Genomic DNA, 26,089 nt, shown 5'->3' on the forward strand with positions numbered 1-26,089 from the left:
AAAACAGGTACTAAGGAAATACTTGGCAAGCCTGCTTTAAGCTGGACTAAGATCCCCTGATCAGGCAGTCAATACTTTATACATGTGAGCCATAAAATTAATAGTGGAAGAGTGGAATTGTAAAACTTTGGAGGTACATATTTTGTTCTGCGTAATTTCTGTCTCAGTTCTGTTTGATCAAGGGAATGGTTATAGGTCTGAACCTGATTCTAGCTGATTCAAGCATATTAGTTAAAGCATGGAATATGTAAAGCACTACATGGTATCAGAGGGCAACCTTTCTCCTTTGAGACAATTAAATTCGATTGCTGATCTATACTTCAATAGATATAATGGACTTCATGGTAGCAAAGGTCAGGAAAGGTTGACCTGATGCCAGATGCTGATCTGTCCTGCTAGCAAAACAGGTTTTAGCAACGCTAAATCTCAGGCAGCTTTTCAGAATGCATCATACAAAGCTAAGCAAAGCAGTGGAAGTGTGACCTGTTTGTTTTATCGGCCTGAGGAGGATATAAAGGATTTAAAGTTTGGACCTTGTCCCCCTCCTGATCTCATTAAGTACAAAGGAGCTAATAGTCCTCAAACTGGAGGCTGAACTGAAACTGAATTGACTTGCTGTAAAAGTACAAAACCAATATGCCGTTTATTCCTAAACAGGTTTCTATCAACCTGCATTTTGACAATTTAATACCAAGTGTCCGTCAAACAACATTATGTATTGTAATAGAGCTGTACTTGCTCCTATAACCCCCATCCAAGCATAGCTGAACCGGCAGTGTGTTAGCAGTGTATCCCTTTTGCATTGGTGATAGAGATCTATCGGCTGTTACCACTCAAATCTTACTCTCTATCAGGAAACAAAACCATCGAGATGATGAAGGAAAAGCAGGTTTGTACTGAGATCTCTAAAGCTTTGTTATTATGTATATTATTTCAGAGCTGAAATGAGCACATGGTGCCTACTAGTCAGTGAAGAGGCACAAGAACACCTGTGCTTTTTTTATAGTCAGAGTCAATTATGTGCTTTAACAGCAGAACAGGTGTCCCAGTCACTGCTAACAAATTGTCCAGCTAATCAACTGTGGCGAAGGTGTGGCCACTAACAGGGCCACGGGAGCCTGTAAGATTAGTGATGCATTGTTTTAGATTGATTTGTCCTTCTTAGATTACTGTAATGGGCGAACAAATGGTGCATGGTGTGACATGGACAAGGACGATTGTATTTAGTGGGTTGTACAAAAGAATGAGATGATTTTTGTCCTTCTGCCATTAGTCGTTCAAAGTTCTTTGTATTTTTTTTTTGTTCTTGAGGTTATGGGTTATGGCCATGAGTTGAGCCTTCTGCACGAGTTAATGGAGCAGTTAACTAATTTCCCAAACAGCTTTGTGAACGGCTAAATGACTTGGTGACCTGTAAATGGAGCTTGGAATCTTTTAGTGCTTTGGATTAAAATTAAGACTGTCGATCGGCACGTATACGTATCACGATACAGGGGTTGCGATACGATACCTTGTGATACATTTGGATTCGGATTTAGATTTTTTTTTACCAGAAAACAGTGGGATCTGCGTTTGCATTAATTACAGATGCCCCACTTTGTGAAATGTATTTGGAGTCGGGAAAAAAAAATGGAGGAGAGCTGCCGCTAGCTAGTCGTCGACCATAACGAGTCTAGCACTGGAGCACTGGACTCGGGCCAATTAATTATTTTAAGTAAAAACATTTTTTATTAATGTTTATAATTTTTTTATTACTTAATACAAAATATTGTATACAGTATTTTGATTATTTTGATTTTTTTATTTAATTTTATTGTTTATTTGATAGTATTTATAGTTCTTCTCTAAATGTCTATCTATCTATCTGTCTGTCTGTATGTCTGTCTGTATGTCTGTCTGGATATAAATTCAAAACAAAACAACTGGCATGAAACTGATTTTCTTTTAATATCAATATCGATATTGCATTTTTGCATTTCCGATACAGTATTGCCGAACAAACTATCGCAATTCTCACGCACAGCAATATTTACTTACACCGTAAATAAAAAAACGGTTTGGGTACAAATGCTTACTATGCAAGTTCATTTGCGAGACAATTTGTTTGTCTTTCTTTTATCCATAAACGTATATATTTTTTGAAGGTGGTATGAATAAGAATGATGCACTTCTCTTCTTAAAACAGAACAGCTGAAAGATAAAAAAAGAGACAGAAAGCCACTTAATAGCCCGCCAAAATAGAAAGATATAATTCAGTATCGATTGAGTCTTGAGAGAGAGGATGCTGCCTCTGTGTTATGTCTGAAAAAAAGTGCAGCGTCTCATGGGATATCGATTACTGCTACACTGCCAACCCCTGGAACTCATTCTGAGAGAAAGGAACCAATGGCAGTTTATCTTGGCTGTAATTAATTTCGCTGTCAGCCTTGTTAGGTTCTATCGATGTCTTCGAGCTTGATAATTGACATGAGGGTTTTCAGCAGAGCAGCTTTGTGATCGGTTATCTTGCAATCAGAGAGATTATCATAAAGGTTAGGTAACTATAAATGATAATGTGGGGGAAACATGTTCATGGAATAATAGACTTCATGATTAATAAACCGGCCAGCTGTTTGACCTAGTCCTAGCTGTGTCCAGTCTCAAGTTGGGGATTTACAGCTCCACTCTATCAATAAACTTTCGGCTTCTCCCATTAGGGGTCGCCACAGCGGACCATCCGCATGTTTGATTTGGCACATGTTTTTACGCTGGATGCCCTTCCTAATGCAACCCTCCCCATTTATCCGGGCTTGGGACCGGCACTAAGGCTTGTGCAACCCTAATGGCTGGGGTTGGTTCCCTGACCGGGGATCGAACCCGGCCTGCAGCGGTAAAAGCGCCAAATCCTAACCACTAGACCACCAGGGGACTACAGCGCCACTCTATCAATAAGAATTATTATTTATATATATAATTTAAAAAAAATCTAATTACAAAAAAATCATTTTTATAATATTGTTTAAATTGAGTAATCGATTCAACTGTCACAAATTAAATTAAATATATAAAATTAAATAAATGGAAAACTTTAATAGTTTACATTTGTGAGACCTGGGTACAGGTATGTGTGTGTGTGTGTGTGTGTGTGTGTGTGTGTGTGTGTGTGTGTGTGTGTGTGTGTGTGTGTGTTTTACATTTAATATAAAATTTTCGAAAGATATGTGCTACTTATTTCAGCATACGTTAACAAATGCCTTCCATCCCTCATTCATTCACTCCCTCGATGTGTGGAATTGTCAGAATTTTATCCTTCTAACAGAAATTCTTGCAGCTAGACATAAAACTCTAACCAGGACGTGGCAGCCATTTCACGCTTGTGCAAAACAAATCGTATTTCCAGTATGGAGTGAGTAGCCACAGTGACACTGCGCTAACTCAATTATTATAGTTTTTTTACACTAGTGGCATTGCTTTGTAGGTTCTATAGTATTATAATAATAAAAAAGGTGTTTAAAGTACCAGATGGAGACTAAACAAACTTGCGGTCCGCCACTTAATCTGAGGGAACTGTTCCGCATGCAAAACAGATTGCATTCGGTACACATGTGCGCCAAACCGAAAGAGCTGTTCTTTTCTGGGAAGATGTTTTACTAGATTTTATAGTGTGCTTGTGGAGATTTGTGCTCATTCAGCCACAAGCGTCTTAGTAAAGTCATGTATTGATGCAGATGAGGTGAGGAGGCCTGAGTACTTGTCCGAGTTCCACTTCATCCCAGAGGTGTTCAATAAGGTTGAGCTTAAAGCTCTACAGCAGACCAGATCTAGATCTTCCACTCAATCTATACTGAACGAGGATGCAGAACATTGCATCAACTATAAAACATATTGTGAACAATTTTTACATACTTTGACAAATTCTTTTATGAATTTTAGTCAAACAAAATGAGGGGGTTTATAGCATGATAGAATTTCTATGGACATGCGGAGATGTGTTCCACCTCACGGGTCACTACTGTGCAACGATTTGTGAGCTTTGCTAATTTAACCCTGATCTCTGGTCTCATGAGCTGGATGATATGTGACTTAGAAATATGTTAAAATAATAAAACAAATGCTGAGTCTCACCCACTCTCGTGGGAAGTGCTAATTGCATGGCCAGCTATGCACAGCTGTGTTCATGCTGTGACCATGTGTTAGCATCAAAATGCTTTCCATCAGTTGTAAAATAATAATGAGAACACTTTAGGGCAGCTCATGTACACTGAAACAGATAGTTATACCACCACTACTAAACAAAACACATATTTAGCTACTCGGGAACAGCTGTGTCTCAGGACACCACATCAGTAGACTAACAGCTTCACCACATTATTAATTAATTTTCTATAACTGTATGCCACTAAAAGTGCTTTACTGAATGAATTACTTACAATAACATAAGTATTCCATTTCCAATAAAAAATCTATATTTAGTGGTAAATCTGGAAGCATTCATTGCTCCTTGATGTTCACAACAATGACCTGGGACTTTCTCCAACTTTCAGAAGCCATTTCTGATCCAACACATCCAGTAGTCCCTCCATCTCCAGCCAAATCCATCTTCAGCATGGCCTCTGAAGCCGAGTTTACCTCAATAGAAGAACAAAGTCCAGACACCACTCCTGGAGCAGCCCAGGACCCCGAGGTCGAGAAGGAATCGGAGGAGGAGAAAGCTTTGCGTCTGCTTTACTGCTCGCTTTGTAAAGTCGCCGTCAACTCGGCATCCCAGCTAGAAGCTCACAATACCGGTGAGGGAAGGAGCTTTTCTTACTCACTATCACAAAGGTCATCCTGTTAATTTACTTTCTGGTCCTGAACAAATTGAGTTGGCATGAAAGGAAATTTTGGAGGTAACAAGTAAGTGGGTTTATTGGAATGCAAGATATTTTAAACTTATTTTAGTCTGCATTTATAGTTTCTTTCACAAGGCATTTTCGGATTATTTTGGGTTCCAAACAGTAAAACGATTTTTCCACAGTGAATTATAATATAAACAGCTAAAATTGTTGCTAGAATGCAGTAATTTTCTGGAAAATTTGACCATAACATAAACACCCAGCAGTTGTTTTCACACATCTTTATAATATTAAATCATCAACGAGATTTCATCACATCACAGTAGCATCTGAGTACCAACAGCACTTTCAAAAGAACCCTGGTCAGAAAAATTGTTGTCCCAATAGGCAAGAAATATCTTGCCCAAAATTGAGAAGATTCTTCTGCGTCTTCTTTATGACGCCTTATAAAGTGATCTGTATAACAGAACGGTGTTGTTCTTCCTCAGGCACCAAGCACAAAACCATGCTGGAAGCACGGAATGGTAACGGCTCCATCAAGTCCTTCCCCAGGCCGGGGGTGAGAAACAAGCTACCGTCACCTAGCATTACGTCGACAGGTCTGCAGAACAAGACATTCCACTGTGAAACATGTGACGTGCATGTCAACTCAGAGACACAACTCAAACAGGTCAGAGGATCATCTCTAAATAATTAGTTATAAATAAATAATAATTTTTTTAATGAAGTGAAATTACCTGTTATAGTGCATAGGATTTATTTATGTGTAGGGTGATCAAATGAAAAGAAATATTTGTTAGTGGCTCAGTGTTGGAGTGCAGGGTTAGACAATGATACCCCTGGGGGTAAAAATGTTGCTCCAGGGCCCAACAGTGGCAGGTTGGCAAAGCATGGGCTTGAACCTTTGATCATCTTATCAGTACCCCGGCGAAAGATTCACAGTGGAGCTGCAATTCCATTATAACCAATAGCTTCAAATGACTTTAGTAAGATATGTAGTAAAATTGGTTCAACAGCAAGGGATCCAAAGTATTTCCAAAGTTTAAATGCTATCCTGTGTGGAATGATTATTAAAGGATTATAAACAGTTTCAGGAAAAACAAGCAATGATATGGTTAGGTTTACAGGTGTGTGTGTGTAAGTCATAGAGAGAGTTCTCTGGGAAGGTCGAAAATGGATATTTTTGGATATTATTACATACTAAATTATTAGAAAAATTGCAGTTAATAAGGCCCAGGGTGTGTCCATATTATCGCAAAGTGAATAGTGGTGAATAGCTACCATCCTGAAGGTAAAATGTAATGTTTTTTTTATTTTTTAATTTTCTGCTTGTTAAACCTACTTGCCTAAAAAACATCTTGCCCCAGGTGCTCCCAGCTTGGACTTGCCCAACCCGGCTTGACATTACTGAGAAATGAAATGCTACATAGCATGTTTACAGAAAAGACAAATTGAAACAAATGCAAATGTCAAGAGCCAAAACAGTGACTGAAATCGTGTCATTTCTGTTCATATTGGAAGGTTGTAACTCAATAATCATGTACATCTTGTTTCAGCACATCAGCAGCCGGCGCCATAAAGACAGAGCAGCTGGAAAACCGGCCAAGCCCAAGTATAGCCCTTACACCAAGAGCCCAAAAGGACAGACCAAACAACAAATAGGAAATACAGTAAGAGTACTACACATACAGCTAAAGCCAGGTGCACACTATGCAAATTTAGAAAATCTAAGAAAAAAATTACAATCTTAAAAGATTCCTAGAATCTGAGGCTAAAATCTGTCTTTGATCACTGGTTTGACATGTTCACCGACAGCCGATCCGTTGCGATTTTTTTCTTTTCTCAGAGGAAATTCTGACAGATTTCATACTCTTTTCTTTAGCGTGACTTCTCTTACGGCAATCATCAAACAAAGAACCCTGAGAAAAGCCGAATGCAATTAGCGCGACAACTTTAAACCCCCTGAGGGAAAATGCCGAAACGATTCAAGTGGACAGTATGGCGAAAAGAGAAACTTATTGAGCTATGGAAGAAAAAGGAGTGTTTGTACATATTGTTTGTATTGTTAATTATCAAGGCATGTCATGAAAAAAATGTACGCTAGCTACCGTTAGCCAGAGAACGCGGGTCTGAACGTGGCACGGAATTCGGACGAGCCTTTTCTTGTGTGCGTCCGTTTTTGACTGTTCATACAGTCTGACATTATGACAACTGAGATCCTACAGTGCGACAAGATGATCGTTTTCATACAGTCTGACTAGCAACATTAGCAAAAGACTATTAAAAATCGTGCAGTGTGCACCCTAAAATAACGGATGTTAAATATCCATTCAAACCGTTGATATTTCATTTGTTGATGGTTGTTCATGTGTCACTGCTGATCACATCTTAAAAAAGATGCCAGTGTAAACAAAATGGTGGTCATTATTTACCATGTTTAGCTTATTATGTATATACAGATGGGTGACAGATGAATGAAAAGTGGAAGCTCTGTTATGTCGCGGGCATTTTGTTGCTATCCTTCTGTTCTCTTTCAACGCACCTAAGGGGCTAAATGAGGATTAAAATTCTATAAATCATTTGCCATGGCTTTCACACTGACCATTAGAGTGGCGTGTCTCCAACATTAACAAAACACCAGATAAAATAATATTTTGGGAATTTGTTGAATCAATTCCAAAGCACAGCTGATCCACTGGTTTCTAAAAGCTTAACACCTTATTAATACACTTTATCCTGGAATTCGTCACATATCTGTGTAATTCTAGTGCAATTTTCACTTGTTGAATACTGACTGGAGATTATTGGAATGTTCAACCATTCTGATTTATCAACTCTAATTGTAGATCGTGACTCTTATGACATTTTGTTATTGTTGGCAAACACTTGGGTAAAACATTGCTAACTACAAAGACTCTCTTTTCAAACAGACATCATTCATATTTAATAGCTGATGAAACTTTTGTGCCAACATATTGCCTGCCAGGTCGCATTAACAGGAATTTATTGGAAGATATTAAACATGAGTTTGGAGCCCTGGATCAAAAGAGGCGCTTCGCCATCCGTTGCTTTCTGGCCACTGGATCTTTCGAGAGCAATGTGTTCTCAGCTGCTATCACTCTGCCATAATGACTGTATTTCTGCACAGAGTTAGTCTCACAAATTACTGAGATGCACATAATCAAATTAACTATGGATATTTTTCAGCATAGTTTCCGAATAGACTCGGTTTTCAGTTAATCCCACAAGAAGAGATCCAGAAACTCTCAATAACAAACAATATGGCAGTAATAAATGGATGTTCCTGTTTATTTGCTGACAGGAAGACATGGACAAAACATCACTTAGGTTAATAAACAGGTTTAGTGTTTTCCTGGCCATGTGTTTAGTAGTTGGAAAACACCAGTGTTTAGTTGCATGAATGTGGGTAGAATTATTCAGTAAATATGGCCTAATATAGTTAAACATTTAAGTATTGTTTGATTTTTTTGTGACCCTTTAGACATTATTAGCACATGAGAAGCTGCACTGCAGTTTAAGTTGCACTTGCATAAGTTAATGTTCCCAATGACCAATCACTGATCAGTATTACTCCAAGGGACCAATCACTGATCCACATTGTTTTCAGTAACCAATATCATAACTCCATCATTCCCGTTAATGAATGATCACCATTCTAAATAATTAATTACTGATTACCGTTTATCTCAAAACCCAATTACTTATCAATGACAGGTGCCAATGGCCAGTGACTCATCACCATTTTTCTAATGAAATTCAAAGAATCCCATTGTTCCCTGGGGCTAATCACTGATCCAGATTTTCTTTTAATTACCAGTCGCTAAAGGCATTATTTCCCATTTTAAAATGGTTTTCCAACAGCCAATCACTGATTACTATTGTTTCCAATGTCAAACCACTGACCACAATTTTCCCAATGGCAATTGGTATAATCAGGATAATTCAGGCCTACAGTAGGTATACGTTACAGGATTTTAAATCACTCTGCAAAGCCAACCAACCTCCATCCAGGTTGTTCCAGGTGGTTATTCACCTTCACGTTGTGCCGTAAAATCATTGAATGCACATCTAGCGATGGTTTATCTCTTACATATACCATTGTACCATTGCATAATTTATGACACTCGGTCTCCTTCTTTGTCTCTCTGTACCCAGACAGTGAAGCTGCCTCTGAGTAAGGACATGGGCCAGCAGCTGACCGCCGCAATAGTGCCCTCTCACTTGGCCGCTGTCGCTGCTGCCGCCGCCGCCGCCTTTCCACTTCGTGCCAGCCATAACCCATCCCTTTTCCAGACTCAATCTCTCCCCGCAACACTTCTTCGCCCTGCACCTGGGCCTATTAGGACCAGCCATGCACCAGTACTGTTCGCTCCCTACTGACCTCTGAACTGTGACTGCAGATGGAAAAAAGTCTGACACACCATCTCAGCGCTAATTCAATTGTGGTCCAGTCGTGTGGATTATTATTATTGCCTTTTTCTTTTTCTGTCCATCGTCACACAAGAATCCTGTGTGATACTATTCCGCAATAAATAAAAAGACAAACCAGGTAACTATGCATCGATGCATCGTCATCACCATTTGACACACTGACTCTAAGATCTTAAATGGATTTAAGGATATATTGATGGGGACAGGGGGTTTCTTTCGGTCTTGGTCATTGCTTTTGAAAAACGAATAAAATAAAATAAAGTATGAGAAGACACAGGCGAAAACATGGGTAAAATAAGTTCTACTGCTCAGCTGTTTGCACTTTAAGCCCTTCCTCCTGTGAATGTCTTCAGTGCTTTAGAACGTGGAGTAGAACGTGATTTATTCCTTCCTGTGTTTTGTTTTTATTTGTACGTACGCACATTTGGTGTCGCGTGAATGGAAACGTGAATTACTGCTGATTTATTACCTGCTAAGCCAAGTTTGTTTGTGTGTGTGTGTGTGTGTGTGTGTGTGTGTGTGTGTGTGTGTGTGTGGTGGTTGTACATCCCTTGAAGCTACCCATGCAAAAATCTACACAGGTCACAAAGATGGTAAAGCTTGTCTATCTCATTTAATAATGTGAAGAAAAAAAAAGATTTCAAATAAAAATCTTACTTTGCTAACATGTTTTTATCGAAATTCAATTTAATTTCAATTCATCGATGAACGTATTTATGTGTAATTTTTCCATATAGGAATCTTTCTGTTCCGTTTCGGTGCACAAGACGCTGCTATTGAAAACGACGAGCAAAGAATTATCGAATCAGTTCGGCCTCATTTTGAACCATAAAGAACAACAATCATTCGTTTTTATCCAGTAATTCCCCCAAACAATGCCAAAGCATACCCTCTAATAAAAAAGCTGGAACTTCAGCGATTGTCAGGCTCAATTGTCAACAGCCCAAAGTCTCCAGGTGCTGGAGGAACTCAGCTGTTCCCTCCATGGACCTACACTTGAACCCTCCCTTGTTTTGCGTAAATTTCCCACTATGACTTATCCTTGCCTGAACGAGACTGAGGGGAAAAGTCTCACAAGTACATGCTTTAAACCGGCTGAGACAAGTCTGGTGAGGAGATAGCAGGAGTCACTGAATGGGGCTGCTGGCGCCGTCGTGCGGACATAACTTATTTATGGACTAATAATGACCAACATCTGTATGTGGGACGGGCTCTTCTTTCACTCTGCTGTTCCAGGAAGCTGTCAGTGTGCACACACATATGCACACATTTTTAGTTGCCTGTTATCCAGCTGAGGAAGCAACATTTTAGGTAGCCCGAGTTCTTTCACCGCAGCTTTTAAAAGCTGTTTTTAAAATATCGGTTGGTCAAAAATGTACACAGTTCTTCAATTTCCACAGCACCTTCTTTGTTGATACAAAAGAAATATAAAAACACCTCACATGATGTGCACACAACCATAATAACGCTACTAGCTAGCATAAATAGATTATCCAGTCTTAAATGTTATTAGCTTGCCTTGTGTCGTACCAAAGGACTAAAGTGCTGCTGCATTACGATCTAAAGACAATGATACCTCAACTGTACACTCCAACTTCAATGTTCATGCAAATACAGCCATAATTGCACTCATAGTCTCATAAAATGGTAACTAGCAGCATCGAGTCTCTCAGTGCCACTTGTGGGTGTATTGTGTTCTGGAAAGTTTAGTCCAACATGTCTCCACTAGCTCTCAACGGATTTCTCATTATACAGTATGTGACGTTGAACAATTCTGGAAGATGGTAAGGTAAAGATGTTCTTGCTAACACAGAAACCTGACCAGTTTCTATCTGTGTTTTTAGCATACGACACAACTGCTAACTTTTCAATATACTGTACAGCAACTTCCGGACAGAAAAGTGAAACATTTCCCGAATTTTTTGTGTTTTAGAGCTTGATAAATCCAATTGACATTTGCAAAATGGTAAGAAATGCAGCTGATCAATGGAAAATTCCTCTCTGGGAAATCTCAGACCCTTTGGGTCGCATTTAGCAAGTCGTTTCAGCGCAGTCGTTTAACTTGCAGCATAGTGACACAGTAGAGTTCAAAGAATTCTTGTCTTTGAGACTGCACAGTATTGTGGTGCATTTATAGCCTACATACCATACCAGATAGGGGCTTGATTCTTTGTCCTTCCTGGGTTTTTGCCTGAGAGAAGATGTGGCAAAATGCAGAATAATAATAATAATAACAATAACAATAATAATATTAATTATATATATAAATAAATAATGGGATGCCACTAGGCAGCTAAGATTCATCCGAATGAACAGGCAGCAAATTCACCCCTTCAGTCATACTTCTGATCAAGAGGAATATAGTTAGTAATTAGCATTGTGCCACAGGGGGATTGGGTTTTTCTTTGTTCATATTGCACTCTCTGTGCTAGATAGCCTGGAGCTATGAAAGCCAGTGGCGTGCGATGCATCACACAAATCTCCTGCAGGAAATGGAGCAATTTTCATGGATCACGCTGACAGAAGGGCGCCGTCTCAATATGACCCCCTACAGTTCTCTTGGGAGTGCGTTACTATCTGCTGAAGAAATGTGAATGACCTGGTTATAAAGGTGACTCAATAGATGGCAACACTTTGGAAGCTTTTTGAAAAATGTCTGACATTAAATGAATGTTGCATTTTTCTACATTCTTCTACTAGAAGGACATGTTCGGTTAGAGTGTGCAAAATGTATAAGATTTAAAAATGGCTGAGTCTTCACTTCAAATTATTGGTTGGTCTGGTGACAGTTCTATGGAACCCTTTAGAAAGCTAAAAAGTACTTATCCATAGAACCACTGACAAACCTGTGAACATAGACAGTGATTTTTGTTCTATAACTAGAATTAGTACAGTGAAACCACTGTGAATCTGGGATCTCACAGATTAAATTAGACAACTTTCATTATAGGACCTCAAATCAAATTTAAATTCAGATTTTATTTGTGACAAAACATTAACAATGCACACAATGACATGCAGTTAAATGCTTTACCTAATGGGCCCTTTGGTTTTTGGCCTCCTTAAACAGGTCAATGTCCAAACATGGACATTTCAGTAATGCACTGGATAGTAAAAAGGTTTTTTGAAATCCTTAGAGTACCACATGGAACCCTTTCTGGTAATGTGTAGGAGTGTAAACTTAACTTTATTGAAGTTTAGATTAAACTAGACTGAAAAAAAGCGACTAAGACCCACATTCGAAGATTCCGAAAACATCTGGATCCCAAGTTCTAATCTTAACAATAGTTTTGTTTAAGCACCTAAGGGGATTCTTTAATTTATTTCTTTTCTGAAACCCTTATGGAATGGACATTTTAGTGATCTACGCTAAATATAAGTTAATAAATACGATTTCTTAGCATTCTAAATTAATTCTACTTATAAGGTTTACACAGATCTTTCTAGGTTCCTCACATTGTGGGGACCAAAAAAGTGCTGCGTTCCCAAATCTAATCTTATACGCATTGTTTGGTCTATTATCCAGTCTATTATTTGGGTTGTCAATGTGGGATTTTCTGTAGAGATCTACCAAAGATAACTTCACTTCGCTTCGAAAACAAAACTCTTGTAGAACATTAGAAAATTGTTTTAGAAAATTTTTAAAGATCACAGTTTAGTGAATAGGACATAAAAATGTCCTTTAATGCCTTTTCATCGGGAGTCTGAATCAGGATGTGAAATATAACTGCTCTTCTAATGGCTGTCATTATTCAGTAAATGACACCTCGTTCGTGGTGTCTTTAAAGACAATTATGAGAGCTAATCGGGAGGCCAGGTTTACTTTTAAGCAAGAAAAATAGAGATGATCGGTGGTGTTGACTTACAGGAGCCGCCGATGGAGTCTGACGGGTATTGACTGTGCGCGCGGTGGAAGGTAATTATTAACAGCGCAAAAGGATTTCATTTCAGGTTGACTTGGAGGTAATGTAGCATGTGCTCGGCAAACCAGAGGCGAGCTTGGTTATTATTAAGACCACTCATATCAATTACCTCTGAAAAATGAGCCTGAGACTGAGAATGAGAAAGAATGTAATCCAGCTCAAGGTTTTAGAGGTGCATGAAAGTAATTATTTTCCACCTGTTTTTTTTTAAGTTCTTTTTTTAGTGTACAGTAAGTGCTGTGCGGTTTGTGGTCTGTGCTAAAGCATATGCAACCTTACATATTCTTAGAAAGAAGAGAAGCACCAAACTGCAGTTTCTTTGTAGCATCAAAGGAATATGTTTTATAATGTTCTATAAATATCAAGATATCATGTACATTTATCTAATAAAGCCAAACATTTGTGGACACCTAACCATCATAGCTATGTGTAGTTCTTCCCCAAAGCGTCGCCAGTATGACAATGCCCCTGGGTACAAAGCAAGATCCAGGATGATGGTTTGTCAAGGTTGGAATGGAAGATCTCAAGCCTCCTGCACAGAAGCCTGACCTCAACCCCATTGACCTGAACACCTTTGGGGTGATTTAAAGCACTAACTTTACCCCAGGCACCTTCACCTGACCTCACAAATCCTGCTGTAGATGAACCCTTGACACAACCACCAAATCCACAGGCACAACACATTAACTGAATAAACATAGAAAAGCACATACCTTCTGTATGTGGTCCTTAAATAAAATGTTTTTGCATTAAGCACATTTTGAAAACTTCCCCTTGATCTGAAATATAGTCGATCGTCCAGTGCATATCAGTGTTGCCATTTTTGCAACTAAAAATGTCACCTCAATAATTTTTTGCAAAAGAAAGACCACATATTAGTTAATAATAGTGATATGCAAGGCATTCATGGTGGATTTTCCTGTTCCTGGTGTAAGGAACACATATTACTTCTGGCTGAACCTCCATGATCACCATCTGACTGGTTTCTCCATTAAAACCTAAAAGCAACTGACAGTAATAAATGTGACCAACGCATTATCATCTAAACAGGGCTGCCATTGACATGTCATCTTAGTACTTCAGGTGACGGGGTGGGACGAGTGAAGCGTGCTAGGTACTCATCAGATCCAGGCACAAAAACACGACATGATTCAGGTGATGGAAATGGTGCAATATTAGCATCAGCAGAATGAGAGGAAATGGCTGATTCAGCAATATGGTGCACCGAGCAGTAAATTAGGTCGGATCTGATTTTTGATCCAGCACCATGGTCTTGATTTGGTTTGGCATCATGCACAGTATTGTCCGAACAAAACTCTTAAAAGCTCATTCATTAAACCAGTCTGCAAATCGGGTATTTTCTTTTGAGTGGGGAACCAAATAGTCCATGAGGGTGCACCATATACCTACATAAAATACAATGCTGCCATCTAGAGGGCAACAAGCGGGAACACAACTAAATAAAACTATATGTATGTGACTATTGTTCTTTTTTAATACATCTATCTATCTATCTATCTATCTATCTATCTATCTATCTATCTATCTATCTATCTATCTATCTATCTATCATTAATATTTAGTTTGTTTCCTTAGTTTTGACTGTTTTACTACTGTTATGGAATAAAAAAAATAATAAAAATTGGCCCCGAAGTCCAGTGGATCCTTGATTGGATGCACACTGACTTGAGAGTAAATTCACCCAGAAAAGAAGGAAACACTGCATTTCATACTTGACACCTAAAAGCATTTGATTGGATAGCATTGCAAGATTTTGGCTGGCTTTGGTTAACCAGCTGCAGAGCATTTTGTCACAGTTCCCATATTTGTCATAGTTGCTAAGGAGACCGGTTGCTAAAGGGAGGCGAATAAACAGCCAACATCCATCCAAGTGGAACTTGAGGACTTCAAAAGCAGAAGGAAAACATGGTATGCACTAACCACAGGCCTGCTGGAGTCTGAAATGAATGGTGGCTTTGCTAAAGGATGATAGGAGGCTCTTTGTTTTGCTGAAACCAGTTCCTTGGCTGAGACTTGATTTCTGAAGTATTTCTAATGTACTTCAGTCTGGAAAACAAAGTGGGGGCTTTGGTTTCGATAGCTTTGCTATAATGCACCCACCTATTTGCCATCCTCAAATTCAAAGAAAAGATGAGATATAGAAGGATTGTGAAAGTTTGTCTGTCAGCAACAATTGCTTTGATACTGTTATATACCAAGAATTGGCACACAAAATATATATGCCATCTCTTCTCTAGAACTGACACCTGGAAAAAATTGACTTCAACTCTGGGTTTGGCAAGAAGACACCCCAGAACAATTCTTCTCAAATTTCCCTTTAGCATAAACATGAAGAAAAATGTGTCTGAATGCAGTGATCAGTCATGCAAGTGAAAAACTCCTTGATCACACATCAGGGAAGTGAAAAAAGTTAACGGGAAAATGCGTTGGTCAGGACTGAGAACCACAAAGGGGAAAGAAGGGTCCGGCTTCTTTTAAATCGTTTATATATTTCCTGGCAGGGCTGCTACACAAATGAGCTATGAGACACTTGCTTTAATATACATGGTTTTCCAAACATGCAGAACCTTGAAAACTTGACATTGAGAAAGACGCCAGGTGGAAGCTAATCTGGAGCTGCAGCTTCTTCTGAGAAGTTTACAGAGGTGTTGCTTGCGAACACACCGAGATAAGTTTTATGTGTAATTCACAGGCATGTTTAAATAAAAAAACCATCCTTCAAAAATCTGTCCTCCAAACGCCAACCATCCCTCAAGAATTTGGCCTTGTGATTAGCTTCTGCAAATGAGAAACCGTCTCTTGAGAATCTGGCCTTCAATGACCTCTGATCCCTGTGCTCTACAATGGCATCTCCAAGTGAGCAACAATCCCTCGGGTGTCTAGTCACCAATCGCATCTCCAAGTGAGTGACCATCTCTTAAGCGCCTGGCCTTTAAAGCCATCTCCAAGTGAGGCAACCATCCTTCAATGATCTGGCCTCCAATGACCTGTGATTCCTGTGCCCTACAATGGCATCTCCATGTGAACAACCGTCTCTCAAGAGATGGCCTACAATTCCCTGTGATCCTAGTGCCTTATAATTGCATCTTAAAGTGAGCAACCATCTCTTGAGAGTCTGGCCTCCAATGGCCTGTGATCATTACAATGACTTTTCCAAGTAAAAAAAAAATTCTCCAGAGTCTGGTCCATGATCATCAGCAGCATCCCCAAGTAAGATACTATCCCTCCATAGCCTTGCCTCAGGCAGCCTGTGATCATTATCCTACAACAGCACCACCAAATGAGAAGCCATACCTCCAGAGGCCTGTGAGAAGCTCTTGAGCAGAAGGTAAAATAAACCATAAACATAATGGTTTTACCCTGGCAGAATAGGAAAAAGCATGCATCAGCAGCTGTGAGAACATCGTTCTCCAGTGATCATGTGATAAGAAAGAAATATCCAAACACAATCTGTATACAATTCACCCCCTTTATTGGAAATATTAACCAGTACCTGGACATTTAAAAAAAAAAAATCAGTCTCTCAGTGTTAATGCTGTTACATCACTCGATCCTTTTCGGCTCTCGGGCGGCTGCGAATGAACTTCTTCAGCTACCTGCGGCAATTCGCTAATCGAGCTCACCGTGGTCCATTTCAGCTCGATCACACTGCAGAGACACCAGGCAGGCATCATCTCATAATGACTTATTTAAAAATACAACTCATATTTGTGCAATTTAATAGTATCTCAATAGAAAAGAAATTAGCATCTCGAAAGAAGCACTAGACAGACCATTAAATGTCAAGTTGATTTGTTAATAACACTACATACAAGGGAGGAAAAAAAAACATTTAAACATCATTTGGCCGATTTGTGAAATAAAAAACTCTAAAGGGAACTGTACAAGAAAAAAGAAAAAAAAAAATAAGAAGGGTGCATACATACGGTCCATTGCAAACAGTTCATATAGTAGTATTTAAGATGTAGATGGCAAGATATACTGGGTACCTCGACACTTTTTTTTTTTCTACCGCTGGGCGTTTAAATGAGCAGAAATATATTCTAGAGATGAAAAGAGTCTTCAAAGCTTTTCATAGCCGTACTACACTGCATCACAATAATGCATCAGCCATGCACTATGAAGAATTATGTGTGACATTTATGAAAGAGGCTTTCGCTCCAAAGACTGAATAAAGGCATTTATCTACTGTTCTTTAGTGATGTATGGAACGCCAGCATGTAACTATCAACAGTACTCCATACAGCAGGATAGAACCGAATTGCCACTGATTTATTAAAAAAAAAAAAAAAAAACACCACATCTATTGGTCAAATCATGTCTGATGATCAGACTTGACTGCCCCGAAACAGTAACAGGTTCACCGAATCTGCCACCAATACTTTTAATAACCTCAGAGGAAAGACTGTGTATTCTTAGACTCAATGAGGAACGCGTAGGCAGGATGATGATCGCTCGTTCTCTAAAAGCTACACAACGAATAGCTTGGATAAGCAGAGGCTTGATTTATTTTACATCCATCAAATTCTTATTGTGGCTGATATTTGAGCTGAAAGTCAGCGGAAGTAACTTCCCACTGCGGAACTGCACTTGGACACCGATATTAGGGTCGTAATTACAAGCAGGAGATTCCAAAAAATGAAAAAGAAAGGAACTAGTATCCTGGATGCTGTACTAGTTATTGTGATTGTGGGAATTATTTTTTTAACCAGATTAACAGTCGAAACATGCAACAAAACAGCTTCTGTCCTCCCCATCATTTACACATAGAACAGTAATCGTTTAGGTAGCATTTTTGTTTAGGATTAGGTTGTTTTGGTCAGACCTTCCCTAAAGTTGATCCTCCCCACTATGGCACTCAAACACACTGAAAGTTGCATGTACAGCATGACCAAGCTGCAAATACAAGCAACCGACAGCCACCAAATCAGGTCTGGACCTGTTATATCCTTAATACTACGCTATACAACACACACACACACACACACACACACACACACACACACACACACACACACACACACACACAAGACCAAGCTCTCGTTCTTCCTCGTGTTCAACCGTGATAACCTTTCCCCTGTGTTAAGTTAAAAATGTATATCAAGGCTTTGTAGTGATACATGCATCCGTTATATTAAAGAATTTATATTTGCTTTAAAAAAAACAAACAAAAGAAAAACAAATGGGTATTAGAAACAGAGCTATACAGAGTCTTTAGCAGTTCCAGGGAGCGAGGTTTGGAAGGATGCGCCCCATGTCCAGAAGTGATGCAGAGTTAGTTGGGAGGTGACAATGTGTGTGTTCGGGGGTTAGTTGCTGCAGCATGGCCCTTTGGTGGGCTGCACTGTCTCTGCCAGGTCCACTCCTCGAGTCCGGCCTGCGCTCGTTCCGGCTGCCTGGGGCTCATTCTTAGGGAGTTTCTTTGCTGCAGCGTAAAAAAAAATACAAAAAATAAATATATCAAATGCTATTTCATTATAAAAGAAACCATTTTTTTTCTTTATTTTTTTTACTAGGTATCGGTGCTGCTATTAAAGGCTATTGATCATATACACACACTATAGATCCAAAAGTATTGGGTCACCTGAACTTTCCTGCTATATGTAGTTCTTTTCCAAACTGTTACCACAAAGCACTCAATTGTACAGGACGTCTTTAGATGGCGCTATAATACAATTTTGCATTCACTTCAACTTGGAAACCTAAACCTGTTCCAGCATGGCGATGCCCCTGTGCACAAAGTGAGGAAGATCCTGAATGGCCTGCTATAGAGCTCTGATCTCATCCCTACTGAACACCTTTGGGATGAATATGAACACTGAGTGCACCCCAGGGGTCCTCACCTACATCAGTACCTGCCTTTCATAACCCCCTTGTGGCTGATGAACACATATCCATAAGCACACTCCAAAATCTAGTGGAACATCTTCCCAGAAGAGTGGAGGAAATTATACGAGTGAATTGGAACTAAATGTGGAATACAATGATCAGAAATCACATACCGTACTTATGACCAGGTGACCCAATACTTTTGGGAATATAGTGAATTTTTATATAATATACTATAACATAAAGGTACATCGATAGCAAATTCTCAGTGAAAGGAATAAAACACTTGGATGGTGGGATTTTCTAGGAAATGATTCCTTCGTTTGACTGCATGCGTCTGATGAATCCTGGCGGGTCCTTACCAATAGCCATAAAAATCTCGTTCACGTTCATCGACGTCTTCGCTGACGTTTCCATGAAAAGCAAACTGTTGTCATCTGCATAAGTCTGTGCCTCCTGCAAGGGAAAACAATACCTTCGTTAAACAAAGCAATGTATTTTTAATAGCCTTCTCGCTCTCTCTCTCTCATATATTATATATATATATATATATATATATATATATATATATATATATATATATGCAGCTCAGAACACAGGTGAAGTGTGTTTTCATGCCCGGTTGTTTTCAGCGTGACGAATGATACGCATTTCCTGTAGACAGCCCGAGTGAGCGGCAGATCAAACGTCAGAGGAACATCATCCATATTTATGATGTGGTGCGGCCCGATTCAGTGGGAGCGCATCTGATTTAATATAAAGAGTTTCATTGGTTCACCTGAACCCGTTCGGCAATTTCATTGGTCTAATATTATGGGTCTCAGTTTTTTTGGTTTGAAGCTTGTAAAACCGGGAAAAACTCCATAAATTATTCACTGTTTAAGTCACGGGGATCAAAGCGTGGGAAAAAAGTAGTGGCTTATAGTCCGGAAAATACGGTACACAATTATTATATTTCCGGCTTCTGGGCTGCTCTAATTACGGGAGAGGCTTCTAGAGGCGAATCGCTGATGCTGTGTGCTTATTTAATTATATTTATTAATGAATATATTCGTATTTATTTTATTCAACACCTTTTCATGATTCAGTACTATACATTTTTTTTATATATTTTTATTTTATATATTTTACATGGAATGTATGTTGTGAAGTGTGAGTAGTGAATTTTTAGTTAGAACAGAGCAGAAAAAGAAAACGCACACAACAGTCATGTGATTATGAAGCTGGAGATGTAGGCATCATACAAGACTAATATGCACATACATAAGAGAGAAAAAAACCACAAACCTGAAAGTCCAGGGCTCTCTTGCTGGCAAGATCTGCTTTGTTTCCAGCCAGAGCTATTACAATATTAGGACTGGCTTGCCTCTGGAGCTCTTTAACCCAATTCTTTGCACGTGCAAATGATTCCTGGGGGAAAGAGGGAAAGAAAAAAAGACGTGATCTAGCATTTCCTGGGCAATCATGCTGCATTACTATCCATTACTTGTCCATTTGCGAGAGCACTTTGTGCCCTTGGCTCCAAGCCAGCCTGTTCCACACTAGGCATGCTTGTGTGTGATAAAAAAACAAAACAAATGCAACCTCTGTTTCCTTTTAAGCCCCGACTTACTTCGTTTGTGATGTCATACACCACGATCGCTGCCTGGGCGCCTCTGTAATACATTGGAGCCAAACTGTGGTAGCGCTCCTGACCAGCTGTGTCCCAAATCTCAAACTTCACCGTTGTGTCATCCAAACATACTGTCTGAGTCAGGAAGGCCGCTGAGAGAGAGAGAGAGAGAGAGAGAGGAGGAACAGAAAAGAGGTAGAGTGACATTCCTGTGGTTGTTTTCCCAGTATATGAGCACCTAGAGGCCACACACAGCAGTCTCTGTTTACTTATAAATATTTAGTTGATGGTGTTGGGACTCCACATACAGTATACCAGGTACTTATTATAATCCTAGTAATCCATAATTACACAGAACGTAGGTTTCATGTGAGAAAAAAGAAAGACAGTATGCACTTCATGACCGGAAACACAACTTCGTGTCAAAGATTACAAAGAAAATCTGACATAAAACTTTGTAAAGTCGCAGACATCTTTAGTCTCTGCCTCACATTTGAAACGCGTTTTTTTTTTTTTATTTTAAGATTTTTATAAAAATAAATAAATTTAAAAAATGAATAAATAAAAGTCACCGTGGCTACTCACTCGGTACCGGAAATAAGATTTGTAGTGCATCGCGAAATTTCTTTATAAAAGGTTCCACATAAACACATCAGTATTACCCAAATAAAGGTCTGACCAATGTAAACTATTTAATACATTTTTTTCCATTTATTTTATTTTATTTAATAAACTTTGTTTCCACCAATTTACCGATTACACAATTTAATCGATATAATAAAAAAAATAGAGTATTGCATTCATTTGATTTATTTTTAGATATTTTATTTGCATTAATTTTATTTAATATTATTTTATATATTATTTATCCAAGCAGACGTCTAAGTAATGGTTTTGAAAAATTTTTAACTATTAATGTTTACAAATGTTTATAATAATAAATGATAAGCAATTATGTTTTGCATTTCGTCCCCTAAACGTCCCGAAAACGAACCGAACCGCGAGTTAAAACCCAAACCGTGAAGTTTGTGTACTGTTACACCCCTAGTTTAATTGCATCTCTTTACAAAATGTTATGACTCTCTATAATACTTCTATCAAAGTTCTCAAACTGGAGCACAAGAAGTGGGATTTCGACTCCCACAGCTTACATTAACACTTCCTTATTCCATATTTACAAGCAGAAGTCCAAAACATTGGACATGTAGGAAAAAAAAAACACCTATTTAAATCAACAAATGTTTGCCAAGCATGAAACATAAATATCCAAAGCACCTCAATCGTTCCACAACACTGCTGCTTTGCACTTTGACTCAGTTCAGCAGCATGTGCGTATTAAAAAAAATGCTGCAACCCAAAACACACAGAACGCTTTCCTCACTTCCTGAGGTTGCGTCAATTCAGCGTCGAATCGCTTTCTAGATGCGAACAGCCTTCAGTTCTCCTGGAACTGGATGGACGCCATTGCGAGGCTTAAATGGCATGGACAAAGGTAAACAAAAAAAAAAAAAAAAAAAAAAAAAAAAGGGGACTGCATGTAAAAGCACTCACCAATTTACTAATTTAACTACCACTCACTAATTCATTGGTTCCTGATGCTCAAAAATCCGAGACACTTTAACGGCGAATAGAAAAGGAGAAAGAAAGCAGTGATCTTTTTGTGCAACGTGAGATGACGTTAAAGAATAATCGATGTTCTTTTCTTAAAAAAGAAAAAATGGTGGAACTGATATTTTTTATACAGCATTAACGTCTACCTTTTTTTAAAAAATTTTTGAGAAGAATAACATCTGGCAGCATCTGTTTCTCCCGGATTGTGGCGATATACAATCTTGGCGCCGGGTATCTGAGTATTCGCCGGTGTGAGAGGTGAGCGGTCTTTTGCAAACGCCACTCTGTCTGCGTGTTTTGTTTTTTTGTTGTTTGTCCGAGCGTTTGGTGTCAAATCTATGAAAGTGACTCTAAACCGAAGTGTTACTTCCTCATTCTCACACAAGAGTGCTCTTACCTCCTATCGTGCTCTCCTGAAACTCATGGAACTGGCCTTTGACGAAGCGCAGCACCAGGCTCGACTTGCCCACTGCAGACTCGCCCAAAAGCACCAGTTTGAACTGACAGATTTTGTTGCTGGCTGCGTTCGGCCCGTTAGGTCTCGTAGCACCGCCTCTTCCTGCCATGACCGACTCACCAATCACCTGTTATGATCTGAAATCGGATCTGTTTAAATCTGAAGAGAAAAGAAAGGAGAAAAAAGTGCAAAAAAAAAAAAAAGTTACTCATAAATTTCAGCTCTAATGCATGAAGGATCAATAAACTCACTGGATTATGTTTTGTGTATTTACAGGAATTATGTATTTGCAATTGTATGCTTCAGTTCTGTCTCTCATAATGCTGCTTCCTTCCTGATCACAATACAGAGAATTCTTTTTTTTAATTCTCGTTAGTACATGTCTCATTTCTCGTTACTGATGTTGTCTTATTCTCTCTTATTCTCTTGTTACATTTTAAAGAATTGCGGAAATTTTCAACATTTTCTGCGATTATTTACAATAAGGATCTTTTACCCACACACACACACACACACACACATCATGGAAACATGTTACATAGACCAACCAGTTGAAGCTCGAGCAGGCAGTAGGCTTGTTTACTGAGAGGACCTGAGGATCAGTATCATGTATTTGTATACTCAGAGCCTAGTAAGAATGCTAATGGTACATACCAGGTTACCGGGTATAATCTGCCTCTTATCTAATAAACTGCTGTTATTGGACATTGTGTTTTTAAACACCAGTTAATATGCAGAAACTAATGGAGCCATCATATATATATATATATATATATATATATATATTAGACAATAATATAGTGATAATGTGTTGATTGTTTTAGAGCCTCAATTGCTGATTATTAGTAGTTAACACAGATTGACCAAATGTGATATCATGGTGTTTGCAGCCTTCCATAACATACCAACTATTTTTTGTCCCTCTATTTAGTCTAGTAACAACCTGATAAGTTGGTGACCCCAAGCCCAAATAAAGTAACTTAGATACATAGTCTATAGTTTCTGTGGAAAAAAGTCCTTTGCAGCAAATTGTCCCGACCTCTACTGTTTTAACAACCAATCACTGACCACTACTGTTTTAACAACCATCAGTGACCACTAGTGTTTTAACAACCAATCACTGACCACTAGTGTTTTAACAACCAATCACTGACCACTAGTGTTTTAACAACCAATCACTGACCACTAGTGGTTTAACAACCAATCACTGACCACTAGTGTTTTAACAACCAATCACTGACCACTAGTGGTTTAACAACCAATCACTGACCACTAGTGGTTTAACAACCAATCACTGACCGCTCCTGTTTTAACAACCAATCACTGACCACTAGTGGTTTAACAACCAATCACTGACCGCTAGTGTTTTAACAACCAATCACTGACCGCTACTGTTTTAACAACCAATCACTGACCGCTAGTGTTTTTAACAACCAATCACTGACCTCTACAGTTTTAACAACCAATCACTGACCGCTACTGTTTTAACAACCAATCACTGACCACTAGTGTTCCCATCAATCAATCATGGACCAAAACCGTACCAAATCAATCATTTACCTAAACTGTGATCAAGTAATCACCGACCAAAACTGTTACCATAAACTAATCTATGAGCTAAACTCTTCCTATCAACCAATCACTGACAGCCGTCCATACCCCAGTCCTTATATTTGGACTAGTAAAAAAACATTACTCTGGTGCCCCAAAACACAAATAAAGTAACTGTATGTGTATGTCATGGTTACATCAGCAACTTTGTTCCTAGATTTAATCTGGACACCACTGTTTCCATGAACCAATGAAATATTCTTCATGACAGTATTTACAGTAATTAATGTGCATTATTCCATTAACACCCAGGCCCTTAATGTCTATTTCCTGACCATTTGTGCTTAGGAAATAAATGTGTAAATAAAATAGTACATACATGAATATTTGGCAAATACAAGCAACAGTATGTAACCAAACACTTCTTGACCATGAACACCAGCTTCTGCACAGATGATAATTATGTACTAAGTGTGTTCTCCGAGTCTCCTCCATAGATATATATATATCCCTCTTTCACCCCACTGTGGCGTCATTAGAGATATGCAAATTAGTTTGGGACGTCACTTATTTACACGTGAGGAGAGATCACACCACTGACGTATTTTGAGAAACATGGTCTATTTGTCGCTGAAGAAGCTACTTAAACATAAATAAATCAATAACTTAATATAATAATTGTTATTATTATTCTTTAGCACTAGCTAGTGACTCCTAGCATGTCCGCAGACACCATGAGATGTACAAAAACCCCAAATAAACCCAAATCCATTTTGTAAGATGATTATGCTTTTTTTGTATAATTAAATTATATAAATTAAAATGATATAAAGACAGTTTTTCCCTCCTGTATGTGTGTTCGCTGGTCCGTGTTTTCCTCCAGACCAGTATTTGTTTTGACTGTCATCACACAGGCAGGCTAGCATGCTAGCTAGTTAGCTCGGTAGTTGGCTACCTAATCGTTCAGGTCGACGTGAAACAGGTTTTTTATATTTATATAAATATAATGTTATGTGTTAATATTAAATTATCTTAGTTTAAATGTCAAAACAAACCCGAATGTCTGAAGAAGATCCGGTCTGTAAACTAGCACATCCGAGTTAGCATCAATGCTAGCTGCGGACGCTTCCTGGCAACAAATAGGGCCCATAGATATGTGTATAAAATTTAATCATTATTCGTTTAAAGCGAATTAAACGCACAGAGGAATTCGATTCGGTGCAGGAAGTTAATTCGGTTTAAACTGAGCCTACTGCAAGAACAGACGTCGATTTCTTTCAGGCGACGACATGCTAATAATGATGCTAATAAAGATGCTAATACAGATGCTAATAATGCTAACCAGTCACCGGCTAGGTAAAAAAAAAAAAGAAGAAGAAAAAGCGAAAGCTCCAAACATGACACCAGACACACAAGAGCTCACCGCATGAAGTACCTGGTTTCCGAATTAAATATAAAAAAGAAGCTCCACGATCGGGTTAAAGAGAAAACAAATACAAGACGACTTAAATTCCTTCCTCGTCCTTTTTCTTTCTTTCTTTTCTTTTCTTTTTCTTTTTTGCGCAACTTCCCCCGCAGATCTGCCTGACAGATCGGGTGACTGGAACTGACACGCGGTGACGTGTTTCAGCCCGTCAGCCAATAAGAACACAGACTCACTCAGCGCCTTTCCTTATTGGTCGATAACTTTTTTCCACTTTGGCCCGCCCATTATTAATACATTAAATACTGACACAAACCGCTCATATACACCAGGGGCTACGGCCAAAAGTATGCGGACACCTGACTATTAACAAACAAATAAATAAATAAAATGAAA

The 26,089-nt window shown here is 38.8% G+C and overlaps 2 protein-coding genes across 5 annotated transcripts in view; one reads left to right on the forward strand and one right to left on the reverse strand.

Moving 5' to 3' along the window:
* The window catches only part of znf385d (zinc finger protein 385D), a 70,397-nt gene extending 60,464 nt beyond the window's left edge, over positions 1-9,933 (forward strand). For both annotated transcript variants that reach the window (XM_046877406.1, XM_046877407.1), the window contains exons 5-8: positions 4,524-4,766; positions 5,303-5,484; positions 6,371-6,484; positions 8,991-9,933. In XM_046877406.1, coding sequence (XP_046733362.1) covers positions 4,524-4,766; positions 5,303-5,484; positions 6,371-6,484; positions 8,991-9,215 — 764 coding nt within the window. In that variant the 3' untranslated portion in view covers positions 9,216-9,933. The remainder of the gene's footprint in view (positions 1-4,523; positions 4,767-5,302; positions 5,485-6,370; positions 6,485-8,990) is intronic.
* Positions 9,934-16,665: 6,732 nt separating this feature from the next.
* On the reverse strand, positions 16,666-25,885 carry rab5ab (RAB5A, member RAS oncogene family, b). Of its 3 annotated transcripts, none has more exons than XM_046833926.1 (6): positions 25,706-25,885; positions 22,660-22,878; positions 20,652-20,803; positions 20,327-20,449; positions 19,402-19,495; positions 16,666-18,635 (listed from the first exon to the last, which is right to left on the reverse strand). In XM_046833926.1, exons 2-6 carry the CDS (start codon positions 22,826-22,828, stop codon positions 18,520-18,522), a joined length of 654 nt encoding a protein of 217 aa, XP_046689882.1. In that variant the 5' UTR covers positions 22,829-22,878; positions 25,706-25,885; the 3' UTR covers positions 16,666-18,519. The 3 variants fall into 3 exon arrangements, with proteins under 3 accessions (XP_046689882.1, XP_046689883.1, XP_046689884.1); XM_046833927.1 differs by having other exon boundaries at positions 25,694-25,885; XM_046833928.1 differs by lacking the exon at positions 25,706-25,885 and adding an exon at positions 24,650-24,727.
* Positions 25,886-26,089: the final 204 nt, after the last annotated feature.

This window comes from Silurus meridionalis, chromosome 21 (assembly GCF_014805685.1).
Source record: "Silurus meridionalis isolate SWU-2019-XX chromosome 21, ASM1480568v1, whole genome shotgun sequence".
Lineage (NCBI taxonomy): Eukaryota > Metazoa > Chordata > Actinopteri > Siluriformes > Siluridae > Silurus > Silurus meridionalis.

Bases quoted from the DNA above. Each gene is read 5' to 3' on its own strand.
- rab5ab (XM_046833926.1), bottom strand. From the start codon at position 22,828: ATGGCAGGAAGAGGCGGTGCTACGAGACCTAACGGGCCGAACGCAGCC. The intron at 20,450-20,651 runs GTAAGTCGGGGC...TCTTTCCCCCAG, and splicing joins TGTATGACATCACAAACGAA to GAATCATTTGCACGTGCAAA. The intron at 18,636-19,401 runs GTAAGGACCCGC...TTTACGCTGCAG, and splicing joins CGAGATTTTTATGGCTATTG to CAAAGAAACTCCCTAAGAAT.